The following is a 15,607-nucleotide window of genomic DNA, read 5'->3' as shown; positions in this document are numbered from 1 at the left end:
GTTAGAAACTTTTTGAGTCATCATCCCTTATTATATGCTTGTGGATTATTGCAAATTGTTTGACATTTATTTTTTTCTTCTATTTAAGAGATTGCTTGCATGTTCATCTTCATATTTTCTATACCCTATTCACCATGCATGCTATGTGTTTGTGAAAAAGCTCATATGGCATTATGCACTTCTCTATGTTGTTATACTATTCAATGCTTGCTTTTCACAACTTTTCCTTATTATTTTATTAATTAAATTTAATTGTCAATACAAAGGTGATGGTTTGTTACGAAGTATTGCTTGGTCTATGCTACTCATGCCCTTTTCCGGCATGCCAATAAACGCCTTGCATTTACTCGTCTTTGTATGCACCAGTTATTTTCCACTGTTGGCTTTTCATATGTACTCGAGAGCATGTGTTAATGTCATCTACATTTTACTGTGCATCATTCACCCTCTTTTTCGTTTCCTTCCTTGCTGTATATCTCTTTGAATTTAATTTACTTTCTCTTCCCTTCTTTCAGGATGACCACCAAGAAAGGAAAGGAGAAAGCAACTTCCAAACCACCAGCAAGAAGAGGAACTAAAAGAGCATTAGTGGCAGAGCCTTCTTCAACCGCAGTCAAGCCCTCAACAAAAAGAGTTAAGAGGATAATAAAGGTTGACGAAAAGGAGAAAGCCTTTCCAGCAAAGGACACTGCGCGATTCTCCAATCGCTACTGTGAGCAGATGTTCCCTATCCTGGCAGAAAGGAATTATAACAATGAATACCTTCTTATCCTCCCGTCCAATATTGCTACCTTTGTTGAGCCGCAAATTGAACGAAGACAATGGGTTTCCTACGGAAACAGCCAAGGCAGGTCAATCTTTCTTGGGTAGTTGAGTTCTCCTCTAACTTCTACATGCCGACCCTACAGTCTGTTTATGTCCGACAGAAGCAAGTCTCCATCACAGAAGAGGCTATTCAGCAAGCTCTGAATCTTCCCCCTATTTCACTCATGAGTCCTCTTTCACTGCTGACATGGCTGTTCTACTATGGTGCATCCTCACAGACCAACCTCTGAATCTCGCAAGACATATCGGAATGCTATGGAACACGTACAAATTGCGGGCAACTTACCTTTCCCCGCCTTGGTCTCAGATCTTGTCTCAGCAGCCGGAGTCTCCTACAGAGCTGGGGACACCAAAGCCATGCTTCCACGGGATGATCAGTATGTCTCTAACGAGAAATACCTCAGACTTCCAGCAGCCACTGCAAGCCGTCCTACTGCTCCAGTTAAAGATAATCCTTCTTCAACACCACAAGCATCTACAACTGAGAAATTGCTCCAGCAGATAATCGAACGGTTGGATCGGCAAGAACAGTAAGCAAAGATGAGAGAGCGCCGTAACAAGCGCCGATTCAAACACCTCAAGGAGCTACTCAAAGGACACTTCAAAGACTCAGACACCCCGGACTCCACTTCCTTTACTAGCACAGGGAGCCATGACGGTCCCGATGATGGAGATACTGCTACCCGCCCACCCTTGTTCCTGACAGATGGCACCGAGGACGGTGCAAAGCCTTAAGTGTGGGGAGGTCGGTCAGTACCTGACTTCCGGAGGTAATTTCTCTTCGCTAGCACCAATAATTAGGATATTTTAGTTAGATTTTCTTTCCTTTATAGAATAGAATAAATTGCATAGGTTAGGATAGTTGCATGCATGTTCTACTTGATTGAAAAGACAATAAGTTTCTTTTTAAAATCTATCTTTGGAACAAAATTTCACTAATTTTTCAAAAATTCTTATAATAAAATTGCTTGAGTTGTATTTGGAACATGATATTTGAGTTAAAGAACACACAACCTATGAAAGATTTGAGCCTTTATGAATGGTTACATTATTTAACCATGATTATTTTATTTCTGTGTGTTTACTTCTCTATGATTGTGATCTATATTTTGTTTTATCTTATATGTCCAATATTTATTATATTTACATGCTTGAACATGATTGATGCTATTATTTGTTTAAACTCACTTATCCAAATTAAGCCTACCCTTTTAAATTACCTTTGTTAACCACTTTGAGCCTTTAATTCCCATTTGTTCGATATTTTACCACATTACTAACCTTAAGCCGAATTGGGTAGTTAGGTATGAACTTTAAAGATTACATTAAGTGTATACAAGTTATGTTAGAGCTTGGGTTAATTAAAAATTCAATTTATTAGCTCACTTGACCAAATATACACCCCTACCTATACCTTAGCCCCATTACAACCTTGAAAAGACCTCATGATGTTTGCATTGGTATATTAACTGTTGTTGATTGGTTAGGAGAAGAACAAAAGTTAGAAAGCATGATTAGAGAAGGATAGAGTGATCCCCCTATACACTAGAGATCAGAGCGTACATACATTATCAGTGAGGGTTCAATGCTTGAATTTTCATGTTCCCTGCTTTCATGAGCTATCTTCCTGCACTTTTATCCATTTTATTGTATAATGATAGAATTAGTGGAATTTGATTTGTAATTGTTTTGAAGAGCTTATTTACTTTTAATCAAGTGGACAAGAATCATGTAGTTGCATTTATATATATATATATATATATATATATATAGGTTTGCATTGTATTTCATGAGTTTCTACATGTTCATGCTCATTTCCTTATCTCCTTCAATTAAGCATGAGGACATGCTAATGTTTAAGTGTGGGGAGGTTGATAAACCACTATTTTATGGTTTATATTGTGTTTAATTATGTGGTTTTATCATGATCCTTACCCACTTATTCATTAAATTAGCATGCATATTAGATTTCTTCCCAGAATTTATTACCTGTTTGAAAACTGCTTCCTAGAGACTTTAATTACTCAATTTTAATTCTCCTCTACTATTCCATTCGATGCCGTAATCTGTGTGTTAAGTGTCTCAGACTTTATAGGGCATGAATGAGTTGGAGATTGGAAAGGAAGCTAGCAAAAATGGAAGAAACACAAGAATTTGAGGAGATAACCAGCTAGAGGTGACGCGGTCGCATGGCTCACGCGACCGCGCGAAGGAGAGCAAATCACAGTGACACGGCCGCATGGTTCACGCGGCCGTGCGGATTGGAAAACCCAAGCGACGCGGTAGCGTGGACGACGCGGTAGCGTGGATGACGCGATCGCGTGACATGTGCGATCTGCATAATCTGCAGAATTCGTTGGGGGCGATTTTGAACCCTATTTCGACCCAGTTTTCGGCCCGGAACAGCAGACTAGAGTCAGAGAACATGCAGAAACAAATAACACATTCATTCAGAGACAGTTTTAGATCTAATTTTTTACTCTCTTAGGTTTTTCTCTCTAGGTTTTAGAATTTTAATTTTCAATTGGTCTTAGCATTGGAACATTGAGAAGAGTTATTTCCTCATCAAGACTTCGTCATTCTAGTTTGTTTTTTTAACTTGGTTTCATTCTTCCATGTTCTTTGCTTTGTTCAATTTTGTCATTCAGATACTTTTATGATTATTTAATGCAAGGATTATTTCTTTTTAATTCAATTTCAATTCCAATAATCATGTCTTCTTTTAATTCCCTTTCATGTGCTACGGATTCTTTATTTACAATGAGCAAGTAGTTTCCTTATTTGATGGGGAGTTGATTAAAAGGAACTCTTGAGTTGGAGGGATTGAAAGAAAATTTGTAATTGGGTTAAATGTTGGATTGCTATCCTGTCACCGACGCCAATCCCTTTGAACTAAGTGGGTTGCAACTTGTGAACAGATCTGGCATTCCAACTTGTTTGACTTTTCCTTACCTAGTAAAGGATAACCAAACAGAACAACCATTAATTATAAATTAATCTTACAATCACCCCATCAATAGTAGAAATTCCAACCAATCAACTCCCAGTCAAGGCTTTGATTAATTGTTAGAGCATGAATATTGTCTAAATATAAATTTCTTAATATATTCTTTCCTAGCATAATATTAAATATTTTTGCTCTTCCACTTCACTCGAAAAAATATATAGTAGAGTTGGACAAAATTTTATAAACAGGTGTATATTAAGTGTATCAGCAAAATTATGGTAAGTGTAATGCTAACCACTTTAAACATACTAATTCATCCTCTTTTAACTTTATACTATTTATAATTTTTTCTCTCTACCTCAAGCTTCTCTCTTTTGTATGCTTGATCAGTTCCGATATTCTGCACCTATTTAGTTTTGCTGCTAAGCGTTTGTTTGGCATTGCAATATATTCATTTTTTTATGACATGTTGCAGGCCGAGTGGATGGTGCCTGAAGTGTTAAGAAATAAAACCTTCAAATGAAAAGTAAGCTCAGTTATCATTGGTTTTCATCATTAAATTTTTCTTTCTTTTGCTTGTGGAGGAGGTTTTCATAGTCTGTGTTCCTCTCTGACCTGAATCATCTGGCATAGGAAAAAATAAGTTAGAATTTTGATTACATATAACTATTGTTCTTTGGCTTCCTTGTCTCGTGGTTCTTCTCATTGGTTTTGCCACCCTTTTAAGGTATTCATAATTTTATGATTATAACAAGTGGTGATTGGATATCCAGGTGCGATGTTTATAGGTTTGGAGTCATATTATGGGAGCTCTCTACTTTGCAAACAGCCCTGGAGTGGAATGAATCGGATGCAAGTTGCGGGTACTGTCAGTTTCCAGCATTGTTGCCTTGTCATTCCAGATGATATGGACCTTGCTATCACGGATATTATCAAGCAATGCTGGCAGACGTGAGTGTACTCTTCAATCATTTTATCCTTAATCTAAGATATCAGAACTCTTGTTTATAGCATTCTGAAAACCACTTGTTCTATTGGATATGAATAATCACATGAAAGGAAATACACATTTGATCTTGTCAAGGTACAGTTTTGTTTCACTATAACCATTTTTTTAATAACAAACCCCTGTAATGAAGACTCGTCGTTTTTTCTAAAGATTTTTATGCATGATAAAGACTTGATTACACAATTTTTAAACTAAAAAACTTGGTTAAAAAATATTTGTACAGTATATGGACTTAATTGAAAACTTCTAAAATCTAGACTATAAAAATTTGTTGAAAATATTTCACATATGCAGAGATGCTCTTGCAAATGTTTAAGCTTTAGGAACCTTTATAATACTTAACCTACAATTATGGTTGGTGTGACCATATGATACTCTTGTGTATGCTAGAGATCCAAAGTTGAGAACTATAGAAATAATGGCGGCGCTGAAAGTCGTTGCACGAGCCGATCATTGGTTCTCAATCTGAAGTGTCGAAACCAGGTAGGCATGAGAAGGCTCGGTCATCAAGAGTTGGTGCAGACTCAGCTAACCATACCTTTTTCCATTTTTGCTGTAAATGCAAATTGGATAAGCTTTTTATTTTTTATTTTTTTCATTTTTCAATTTAGATGGGATCAAGTGTTATGTTCGATTTAGTAAAAATTAAAAAAAGAGTATTTTTTATTTTTTGCTGCATATTTTTTTTATATTTTTTTTGTTCGTTGTGCTTTATATTCTTTTGAAGATATAAAAACATACACAAATGGAGGCATTTGTTATTATCTTTTAACAAAAAATTTGGAAAACCAGAGCTTCTTGACGTTTAAAAATTCATTATGTTTGGGAGCTTCTTACTGTTTCATCAAATGTATTAAATTATCTAAGAATTTTTTACCAACAAATTCACATTAATTTTATCGGTGTTTTTTAAGTGAAATAAAAGAAGTAAAAAAATGTAATATCATAAAAGGCCATTGCTATACTAATGAAACTTTTTTTTTTCACATGATGAACTGAGGTGGCATACTCTAGAGCAGACACATTTACCTAGTCTTTGACAGCTTTTCTGCTTCGTTACAGAAGTTTTGTTTCCTCTATAAAATAAGGTTAGTGAATTATTTTCTACGGATGGACCTCGAGGCCATTTTTGTGTGTGTGTTTTTTTTTTATTTTATTGATTGTTGTTACGATATTTTTTCTTTACTTATTTTGAATTTTGTTTTTGGAATAATGTATATTAGAATCTTTTTAGAGGATTTATTCATGTCCAAAACTCCAAATAGTAACTATTAATGTTTAGAAATACATTTTATAAAAAAATATTTTACCAAAAAAAATGTTTTGAAATACATTGTTCAATGAATTCACATTAAAAAAATTTATTTAAATTAACAGACTTAAAGAGCAGTCATTGTTTCTTGGTAAAAAATTATTATTTAGTGTCCCTAATTTTAAGAGAAAAGCTCTACATCCATGTAAAAATTACATGGATTGTATCTAAGAAACTTTTACTTCACGCCCCACACTCCCGTTTGTTTTACACGCGCCTCTTATAACCTATATAATAAAGATTTTCATACAACGTAAACCTCTTTCTTCTTCTTCTTCTTCTTCTTCAACCTAATTAAATTTGTTGTTCTCCTCTTTCGTGTTTTTCTTCTCTGCATTATGGATCTGGATTGATTCAACGCAATTATCTTCGTTGTTCATCTTCTTCTTCGTTTTCTTCTTCGATCTGCACTTTTGAATTGAAACAATGAATGAATTAACTTCAAATCAGTTGAATGAGTGTGATTTTGATGATTCTTCTCAAACGCATCAATTTGATGAGGTTTGGATTATTGAATTCTGAATCAAATTTAATGGAATAAAATTTCTAATTTTATTTGAAGTGAATTGAATGGACTGAGGTGATCTACATCTGAATTGAATTCAATTGAATTGATAATATGTAACTGTGAGTAATTGTGAGTGTCAGTAATTGTAAGTAACTCTGAGTAAATGTGAGTAACTTTTCGATTCGGTAAGTACTAAAGAGGTGGTTCATCACTTTCATGTTTTCGGTTCGGTCCGTTAAAAGGAGTCTAACAAAAATTAGACCTATATGTTCTGTTTTCTTCCTTAAGCCCTATATAATTGTTTCACCGTAATTAAGATTTCGATTCACCATAATTAAGATTTCGGTTCACCATGAGTATTGTGTTTGGTTCACCATGAGTACTGTGTTCGGTTCATTTTGCACTATTCAAAACTCTTTCTCACCTTCTACTGCTTCTTCACTAGAGAGAGAAGGAGGAAAAGACAAAAAATACAGCAACAACAACAACAAAAGAATGACGATAGGGTTTCAGGGTTTAGGGTTTTAGGGTTTAGGGTTTATGGGTTCAGGGTTCAGTGTACAGGGGTTTAGTGTGTTTCAAACTTTTGGTTCACCCCGTGAATTAATTTCGGTTCACCGTGTTCATGGTTGAGGGTTTAGGGTTTAGGGGTCTAGTGTTTAGGGTTTAGGGTTCAGGGATTTAAGGGTTTAGGGTTTACAGTAGGGTTCAGGATTTAGGGTTTAGGGTTTAGGGTTTAGCATTTAGGGTTCAGAGTTCAGTGTTTAGGGTTCGGATTTAGAGTTTAGGGTTTCAGGTTTAGGTTTTTGGGTGTAGGATTTAGGGTTTAGGTTTTAGGGATTTAGGGTTTATGGGTTCAGGATTCAGTGTTCAGGGTTCTAGTTTTAGTGTTTAGGGTTTAGAGTTTAGGGTTCAGTGTTTAGGGGTTCATAATTTTTTTGGTAAACAGGAGAGCGATTTGGATTACTCTTCTGAAACGAATCAAACTGACAAAGTTTGGATTATTCAATTTTGAATCGAATTGAATGGAATGCAATTGCTAATTTGAATTGAATTAAATGAACGGAGGTGTACTGAATTGAATTAAATTGAATTGATAATATGTAAATTGTTGGCAGAGTTATTTGAATTTGATTTTATATAATGGCTTATGTTTCATTCACTCAGTACTATACAATTGTATTGTTTTCGGTTCACCATGAGTACTATGTTTGGTTCACCATGAGTACTGTGTTCAATTCACTATGAGTACTATGTTTGGTTCATTCTGCAAAAAACTGTTTGAATTTTATTTTATATAATGGATTATGTTTCGTTCACTCAGTATTATACAATTGTAATGTTTTCGGTTCACCAAAACTAAGATTTTCGTTCACCATGAGTACTGTGTTCGGTTCATTCTATATTATTCAAAACTCTTCTTTCTCACCTTCTACTGCTTCTTCACCAGAGAGAGAATGAGAAAAAGACAAAAAAATACAGTAGCAACAACAACAAAAGAATGACGATAAGGAGAAAACACGTGAAGAAGAAGGAACACGAAAAAGGAGGAGAAGGAGGAACGCGAAGAAGAAGAAGACGCTCCGTGCGTAAACGAGCGTGAAAAGAAGAAGAAGAAGAAGAAGAAGAAGAAGAAGAAGAAGAAGAAGAAGAAGAAGAAGAAGAAGAAGAAGAAGAAGAAGAAGAAGAAGAAGAAGAAGAAGAAGAAGAAGAAGAAGAAGAAGAAGAAGAAGAAGAAGAAGAAGAAGAAGAAGCGTTGGGCAATTTCGTGTGTATTGGGCGCGTGTATTTCACGTTTCATTTAATGGTATTAGGTTTTTTTTATATTGGGCCAACTTGGTTACATGGTTACATGGATGTGTAGCATCCCCGTAATTTTAATGATAATAACTAATAGCTATGGGGTGTAATATTTTATTCGGCGACAATTTTTTATTTATTCCAATCAATCTTTTTCATTGATAAGTTGATTTGTCAATATTGTTTGATAAGATTTTTAATATAAATAAACAATTATCAAGAGGCATAAACAAAAATTAAATCTGATTAATTGTTAGAGCATGAATATTATCTAAATATAAATTCTCTAGTATATTCTTTCCTATCATAATATTAAATGAGTAAATAGTCAAATTGGTCCCCGAAAGATAGCCCATTCTTCAAACGAGTCTCCGTAAGAAAAAGATAATAAAATTTGTCCCCGAAAAATTTAAAATTGGTAACGTTAGTCCTTCTGTCAAATGTTTCAGTAACGGCGTGAACATATGCTGACCTAGCCGTTAGTGTGACACGTAGGCGAAGGCTGAAACGGCATCGTTTTCTTAGTTGCTCCTTTACAACGCTTGGTTTTCATCCCTGTTTCGTATTCTCTCTCAAGTTACATCCTTCTTCCGAAAAGAAAGAACCCCTGCAATCCCTTCATCTTAGTTGTTTTCTCCAGGAAGACGAAGCATTGAACAGCGACGACCAGGCTTGACCGACGACGACAGTGTGCTGGAGTTGTTGGTGAGCAGTTTGCGACCACGTTGGTCAACCGAAAAGGGCACTCCATCGCCTTGCGTGAGAGGTAGGTTAGCTATCTTTTCTTATTTTGTGAGAGTGATTCTGGTTTTATCTCCTGATCAATGTGGTTGTATTATCATTGGACTTCCATTGTTACTGTTTGCAATGTTAGGGTTTAGGAGAATGTGTTCAGGCTTAGGGCTTTGGTGATTAGCCATGATATGACCCTGTTTTTGGATTCTTGAGAACGTTGTTTGTGCTATGTGTATGTGCATGTGTGTGTGTTAGATTCATTTTGGGAGTTGATGTTGAATATGCATTGCCTCTCCATGAAATAAATTTGCATCCGTTGTTGCTGTTTTGGTTTCAGATGGAAGGTCCCCCAATGACCTTTGTATTTCACCATGGTGGGAAGTTCCAAACAGATGAATCAGGCTATCTGTGTTATGAACCAAATAATACTGAAGTATTAATAGGTGTAGATTCAGATACTCTAGACGTTTTCTTTGTGAAGGGATACTACAAGGAGCTGGGATATGCTGAGATGAACAACTGCTTGTGGAAAGTTCCTGGAACGCTGCTGGAAAATGGGTTGAGGAAGCTAGAAAATGACACTGATCTGTTGGAATTGGTTAAGGATTGCAGGAGGAATCATCACCTCATCAACATCTATTTTGAGCATGTTGTGTCTAAGCCACACATGGTTTTCTACATGAGTGAGGATGATGATGAAGTACTTTGTTTGCCAACCATCCCTGAAGAAGCAGAGAAACCGAAGAAGGACCACAATGATGCAATGTCCCAAGATTACTGTAAGTCAACAAAAAAATCACCTAAGCCAAAAAGAGCCAAAACTCAGCCCACTCCTAAGGCTACTCCTCAGCCCACACCTAAGCCCACTCCTCAGTCCACACATAAGCCCACACCTAAAGCCACACCTGAGCCCACACCTCAGCCCACTCCTGAGCCCACACCTAAGCCCACTCCTGAGCCCACACCTAAGCCTAACCCCCAACCCACATGTACGCCCACACCTAGGCCCACTCCAAAGCCCAAAACCAAGCCCATGCAAAAGCCCATCCAGCAACCCAAACCTTGGACTAAATCCCAGGCTGCTAAAGGGAGTAGCAAGGCTACAGCAGCCGACAAGATCAGCAAGAAGGTGAAAGCCACAACCAGTACAAGATCTGGAAGGCAGGCTAAGGCAACTCCACTTGCAGATGATAGTCAATCTCATGATTCAAATTCATATGATAGTGCTGAAGACAGTTTGTACAAGCCTCCAAAAGTTGCAGGAGATTCCATATACAGTAGTGACAGCGATAGTGGAGTTGATGGAGTAGAGTCTTCTTGGGCCAAGAAAGTAGATCACAGAGAGAAACATAGGCCTGCTGCTGACAGAAGAAGGGACAAAGCTATTGACACTGATGACTCCAGCTATGAGGACATCGAATCTGATGAATGCTCTGATGGAGGTATTTAGTGATTAATTGTGTGTCTGTTATTGAATTTACTTGTTTAACAGATCTGATTCCACTAATTTATTTTTTCTACACAAATCTTATGGTATTTTCATGTAATTTCAGAATCAGATGACGAATTTGATTGGGAAGAATCATCAGATGGAGATGAATGGAAGTTAGAAGATTCTGCCCATGAGTTAGACTCTGAAGATGAAGGGCTAGCTGTGTATCCACATTATAATGACAAGGCCAAATTTGGTGATCTGAAGTTTGAGGTAAGTATGGTTTTCAAATCCAAGCAACATTTTATGGCTGCCACTAGAGATTACACTATACAATGGGGTAGGAATATTAGGTTCTGTAAGAATGACAAGGTTAGAGTCAGGGCAGTTTGTAAGTGTGAAGACTGTTCATGGGTAGTATATTGTAGACATAACCCCAATGATGGTTCCTGGCAGATAAAAACACTAGTTGACAATCACACTTGCGCAAGAAAGCGAAAAAATAGAGCTGCTACATTGGAATGGACTGTGAACAAGTTATACCCAAAACTTAGGAAGCACCCTAAGATGAAGCATAGGGAGCTGTATGAGTGGTTTGTTAGGAAGTGCAACGTCAAGCTGAATAGTTCATGCATAACCCGAGCTCTTAAGGCATCTAGGAAGATAGTTGAAGGGGATGAGATTGCTCAATACGGGTTGATATGGGATTATGCACATGAATTGCTCACTGCCAACCCAGGTTCGACAATTCAGGTGGGTGTGATTCCCATAACTGATAATTCGCCTCAGTTCGAGAGATTTTATGTCTGTCTAGATGCTTGTAAGAATGGTTTCAAAGCAGGCTGTAGGCCATTGATAGGTCTAGATGGTGCATTCCTGAAAACTTTACACGGAGGACAGCTTCTCACTGCATGCGGACAGGATGCAAACAATCACATTTTTGTGATTGCGTACGCAATTGTTGATGTTGAGAACAAAGAGAACTGGAAATGGTTCTTGGAGCTGCTCCTATCAGACCTGGGAGAATATGAGGCAAAAAACTTGTGTTTCATATCAGACATGCAAAAGGTGATGACTAATTTGAATCACGATTTGATTTTTAAGGACTTTTTTGATTTAATGATGCTTCTTTGAGGACTGTAATGACTATAAATCTTGTCGGGTTTGACTGTTTGTGCAGGGGTTAATACCAGCTGTCAAAGAACTCGTCCCAACAGTTCTACACAGATTTTGTGTCTGGCATTTGTGGAGGAACTTCTCCAAACAGTAGGGCAGCGTCGAGCTTAAGGACTTGGTCTGGGAGTGTGCAAGATCGAGGACCCCGGTTGAGTTCGAGAGGTCTAGGAAGATAGTTGAAGGGGATGAGATTGCTCAATACGGGTTGATATGGGATTATGCACATGAATTGCTCACTGCCAACCCAGGTTCGACAGTTCAGGTGGGTGTGATTTCCATAACTGATAATTCGCCTCAGTTCGAGAGATTTTATGTCTGTCTAGATGCTTGTAAGAAGGGTTTCAAAGCAGGCTGTAGGCCATTGATAGGTCTAGATGGTGCATTCCTGAAAACTTTACACGGAGGACAGCTTCTCACTGCATGCGGACAGGATGCAAACAATCACATTTTTGTGATTGCATACGCAATTGTTGATGTTGAGAACAAAGAGAACTGGAAATGGTTCTTGGAGCTGCTCCTATCAGACCTGGGAGAATATGAGGCAAAGAACTTGTGTTTCATATCAGACATGCAAAAGGTGAGGACTAATTTGAATCACGATTTGATTTTTAAGGACTTTTTTTATTTAATGATGCTTCTTTGAGGACTGTTATGACTGTAAATCTTATCGGGCTTGACTTTTTTTTGCAGGGGTTAATACCAGCAGTCAAAGAACTCGTCCCAGCTATTCCACACAGATTTTGTGTGTGGCATTTGTGGAGGAACTTCTTCAAACAGTGGGGCAGCGTCGAACTTAAGGACTTGGTCTGAGAGTGTGCAAGATCGAGGACCCCGATTGAGTTCGAGAGGAATATGAATAGAGTCAAAAGGATTAATCAAAAAGCTTGGGAATACTTAGCCAAGTGGCCGAAGGAAGCTTGGACCAAAGCCCATTTCAGTGAAGGGCTAAAGGTCGACAACATTTGCAACAACGCTTGTGAATCCTTCAATGCAAAGACGAAGCATGACAGAGGTAAGCCTATTCTGAGTCTGGCAGAGGAGGTACGAAGAATGGTTATGAAAAGCATGTCTGATAATAAACTGAAGCTTCTGAGTTATCAAGGAAAACTTGCTCCAGTTCAGCAAAGTAGGCTAGAATCTCTTATTAAGTTATCCAGAAACTGGACTCCCTACTGGTCGGGTGATGCGAAAGAGGAAGTCTACGAAGTTCAAGGATGGCCTACTAATATGGTAGTAGATTTGGGGAAGCATACTTGCTCCTGCAGGTTTTGGCAGTTGACAGGTTGAATTCATAACTTATTTCATCTTTCATATGCATACCATGATTCATACTTAACTGAATGACTTTTTTTTTTCTGAAAAATATAGGCATGCCTTGTATGCACGCAATATCAGCCATCCAAGAAAAAAAAATGATAAGAGGCCTGAGGAGTATTGCCACGAATGGTTGAGCATGGATGCTTACAGAAGAACATACCAATTCAATGTTAATCCTGTCAAGGGACAAGATCTATGGGAGAAAACTGGTTCTCCTGCACCTGTTCCACCTCCTATCAAACCTAAACCAGGCAGACCAACAACAAATAGAAGGAAGGACAAGGATGAAGGACCCACTGGCACGAAGACAAAAATGAAAAGGAAGTATGCTCCAATTCGGTGCATGTACTGTGGAGAGGTGGGCCACAACAAGAGAACTTGCAGCAAGAAAAAGCAAGACAATGCTCAGGAGAAAGCAAGGATGATGCAATTGTAGCTTGCAGCTGTTCAACAACCACAACCTGCACCTGGTCCAGAAGCAGAAAGGGAAGATCACACTCAGCGCATACAGACACCACCTGCAGTAGCAGTAGCTGCTCCAGATGAACAGACTGAAATTCCTGTTACTCAGCATGCTCAGCTTCCACTGACACAACAGTCCCAAACCTCAACCAATGTCACTCAGGTAATCTTGTAAAAAGTTTTAATTTTAGCATTGGTTACTTGTAGCTATTTTTTATTTCAGACAATGATGAAAACTGTTTGATGCAGACTAGAAAAAGAGGAAGGCCTCCAAAACTCCATGTAACCAGGGCCAGGGCAAAGGAAAATGCCTCTCTAGGAGCAGTTGCTGTATCTGCTGAAACCATCAAGGGTAGCAGCTCCGCAACAGCCAAGAAACTTGCCAGCTTCATGACATTTGTTCCAACTCCGGGTTTCAAACCTTCCAGAAAAAAAGACATGGAATGACTTCAAGACTTGAAGACATAAGATATAGGGCATTTAGTATCTGTTATTTTGTCGGGGCTAAATTTTAGTTTTTATAAACAATGTGGGAGTTGTGGTATCTTCAATAGCCCTGTTTTTTATATAGCCCTTTATGGTATACTGCTTTGAACTGTCAGCTACAACCTTTTGGATTATTATCATGTTAAAACAATGTTCTTATTTGAATCTGAGACAATGGAAACTAGTTCACTATTGGTGATGTTATCATGTTTTTCTATTCCTACTTCACTTAATTTTAATTCTGCTTTGACTGATTTGCTTATATTATGTTATGATCAACAACAAAATTGCATGTAAATAACCTTTTTACTAGTAAAGAAACATGAACATACAAGGTTTTCACAACAACAGAAAACTGTCAAGGTTCACAGCATTATCCTTTTCACCTTTTCACAGTAACTGCTTCACTTCTCACTAAAGAACATACACATAATCATAAAAACCACAATCACAACTATTAATCCAAAATACAGTTGCATCCTAAGTGCTTTTACTTCAGCTTCTAAGGTCATCATTCTCCAAGATATGTTATGGTTTAACAAAGCAGCATCACTCTCCATTTGTGCATCAGTTTTAACTTCTCCTAAGTTCTCTAATCCTTCATAGTCGTCGTCCTCAGCCCACCTAAAGTAATTGCAGTGGCTGCCCTTCTGCACAACATCAGGGTACCAAATTGTCAAAATCCAACTCAAATCATTTGAAGCTTCAAGAAGACTACATTGATAACTCACCCGGTATCTTGGACAAGCATGGAACAATCTATCAGGATTTTCTCTTGTCCCAGACTTCTTGATCACTGTCTTCAGCCCACAAAAGCAAACTTGGTCGGAGTTCTTCCTCCGCCACCGCAGCGAAGAGCTTGAGGCATGGCTTCCGTGTGATTGCGACGCTTGTCCACTGCGACCCCCACCTACGCTACCCATCGTGCAACCGGTCATGAATTTTCGGCCTCTGCAGAATCAAGCTCAAGCTGCAGCAACAATGGCAATTTAAAACGAAGAATGGATTAGGGTTTACAGACCTAGGACTAATTTGACATACATATGGAAACATATTTTGTCACCAGTCACTCTGCGCCAAGCTGGCATGCTCATATGCCACACTGACAGCCACCTAAGCAACAGGTAACGGCGTCACTGACGGAATTGACGGAAATTTGACGGAAGGACTAACGTTACCAATTTTAAATTTTTCGGGGACAAATTTTATTATCTTTTTCTTACGGGAACTCGTTTGAAGAATAGGCTATCTTTCGGGGACTAATTTGGCTATTTACTCAATATTAAATATTTTTGGTCTTCCACTTCACTTGAAAAATTATATAGTAGAATTGGACAAAATTTTACAAACGGGTGTATATTAGGTGTACCATATGGCAAGGGTGATGCTAATCACTTCAAACATATTAATTTGGCCTCTTTTAACATTATACTACTCAACAAATTCTCTAAACCATAAACCCTTTATTGTTGTTATTATTATTATATTTAATTATTTTATTAGTATTTATAATTTTATCAAATTTTTAATTAGATCTTTATAATTTAAAAATTTGTAGTTAAATTTATATACTAGATTAAAACTTTCAGTTAGATTAT

At 37.6% G+C, this 15,607-nt stretch overlaps 2 protein-coding genes across 3 annotated transcripts in view; one reads left to right on the top strand and one right to left on the bottom strand.

The window, feature by feature from the left end:
• The window catches only part of LOC107644150 (serine/threonine-protein kinase EDR1), a 129,025-nt gene extending 123,683 nt beyond the window's left edge, over positions 1 to 5,342 (top strand). The window contains exons 5-6 of one of the 2 annotated variants that reach the window (XM_021102778.1): positions 4,546 to 4,721; positions 5,155 to 5,342. In XM_021102778.1, the coding sequence (XP_020958437.1) occupies positions 4,546 to 4,678 (133 nt within the window). In that variant the 3' untranslated portion in view covers positions 4,679 to 4,721; positions 5,155 to 5,342. Of the gene's footprint in view, positions 1 to 4,545; positions 4,724 to 5,154 lie in introns of both variants that reach the window. The other variant, XM_021102777.1, reaches the window with a different exon arrangement.
• LOC110263018 lies at positions 14,340 to 14,986 on the bottom strand. Its single transcript, XM_021103554.1, has 2 exons — positions 14,741 to 14,986; positions 14,340 to 14,659 (listed from the first exon to the last, which is right to left on the bottom strand). The coding sequence occupies exons 1-2, from the start codon at positions 14,945 to 14,947 to the stop codon at positions 14,414 to 14,416; spliced, it is 453 nt and encodes a 150-aa protein (XP_020959213.1). The 5' UTR covers positions 14,948 to 14,986; the 3' UTR covers positions 14,340 to 14,413.

Source organism: Arachis ipaensis, chromosome B05 (genome assembly GCF_000816755.2).
Source record: "Arachis ipaensis cultivar K30076 chromosome B05, Araip1.1, whole genome shotgun sequence".
Taxonomy (NCBI): Eukaryota; Viridiplantae; Streptophyta; class Magnoliopsida; order Fabales; family Fabaceae; genus Arachis; species Arachis ipaensis.
Note: the sequence above shows the minus strand (reverse complement) of the source record. Positions and strands in the feature narration are given on the sequence as shown.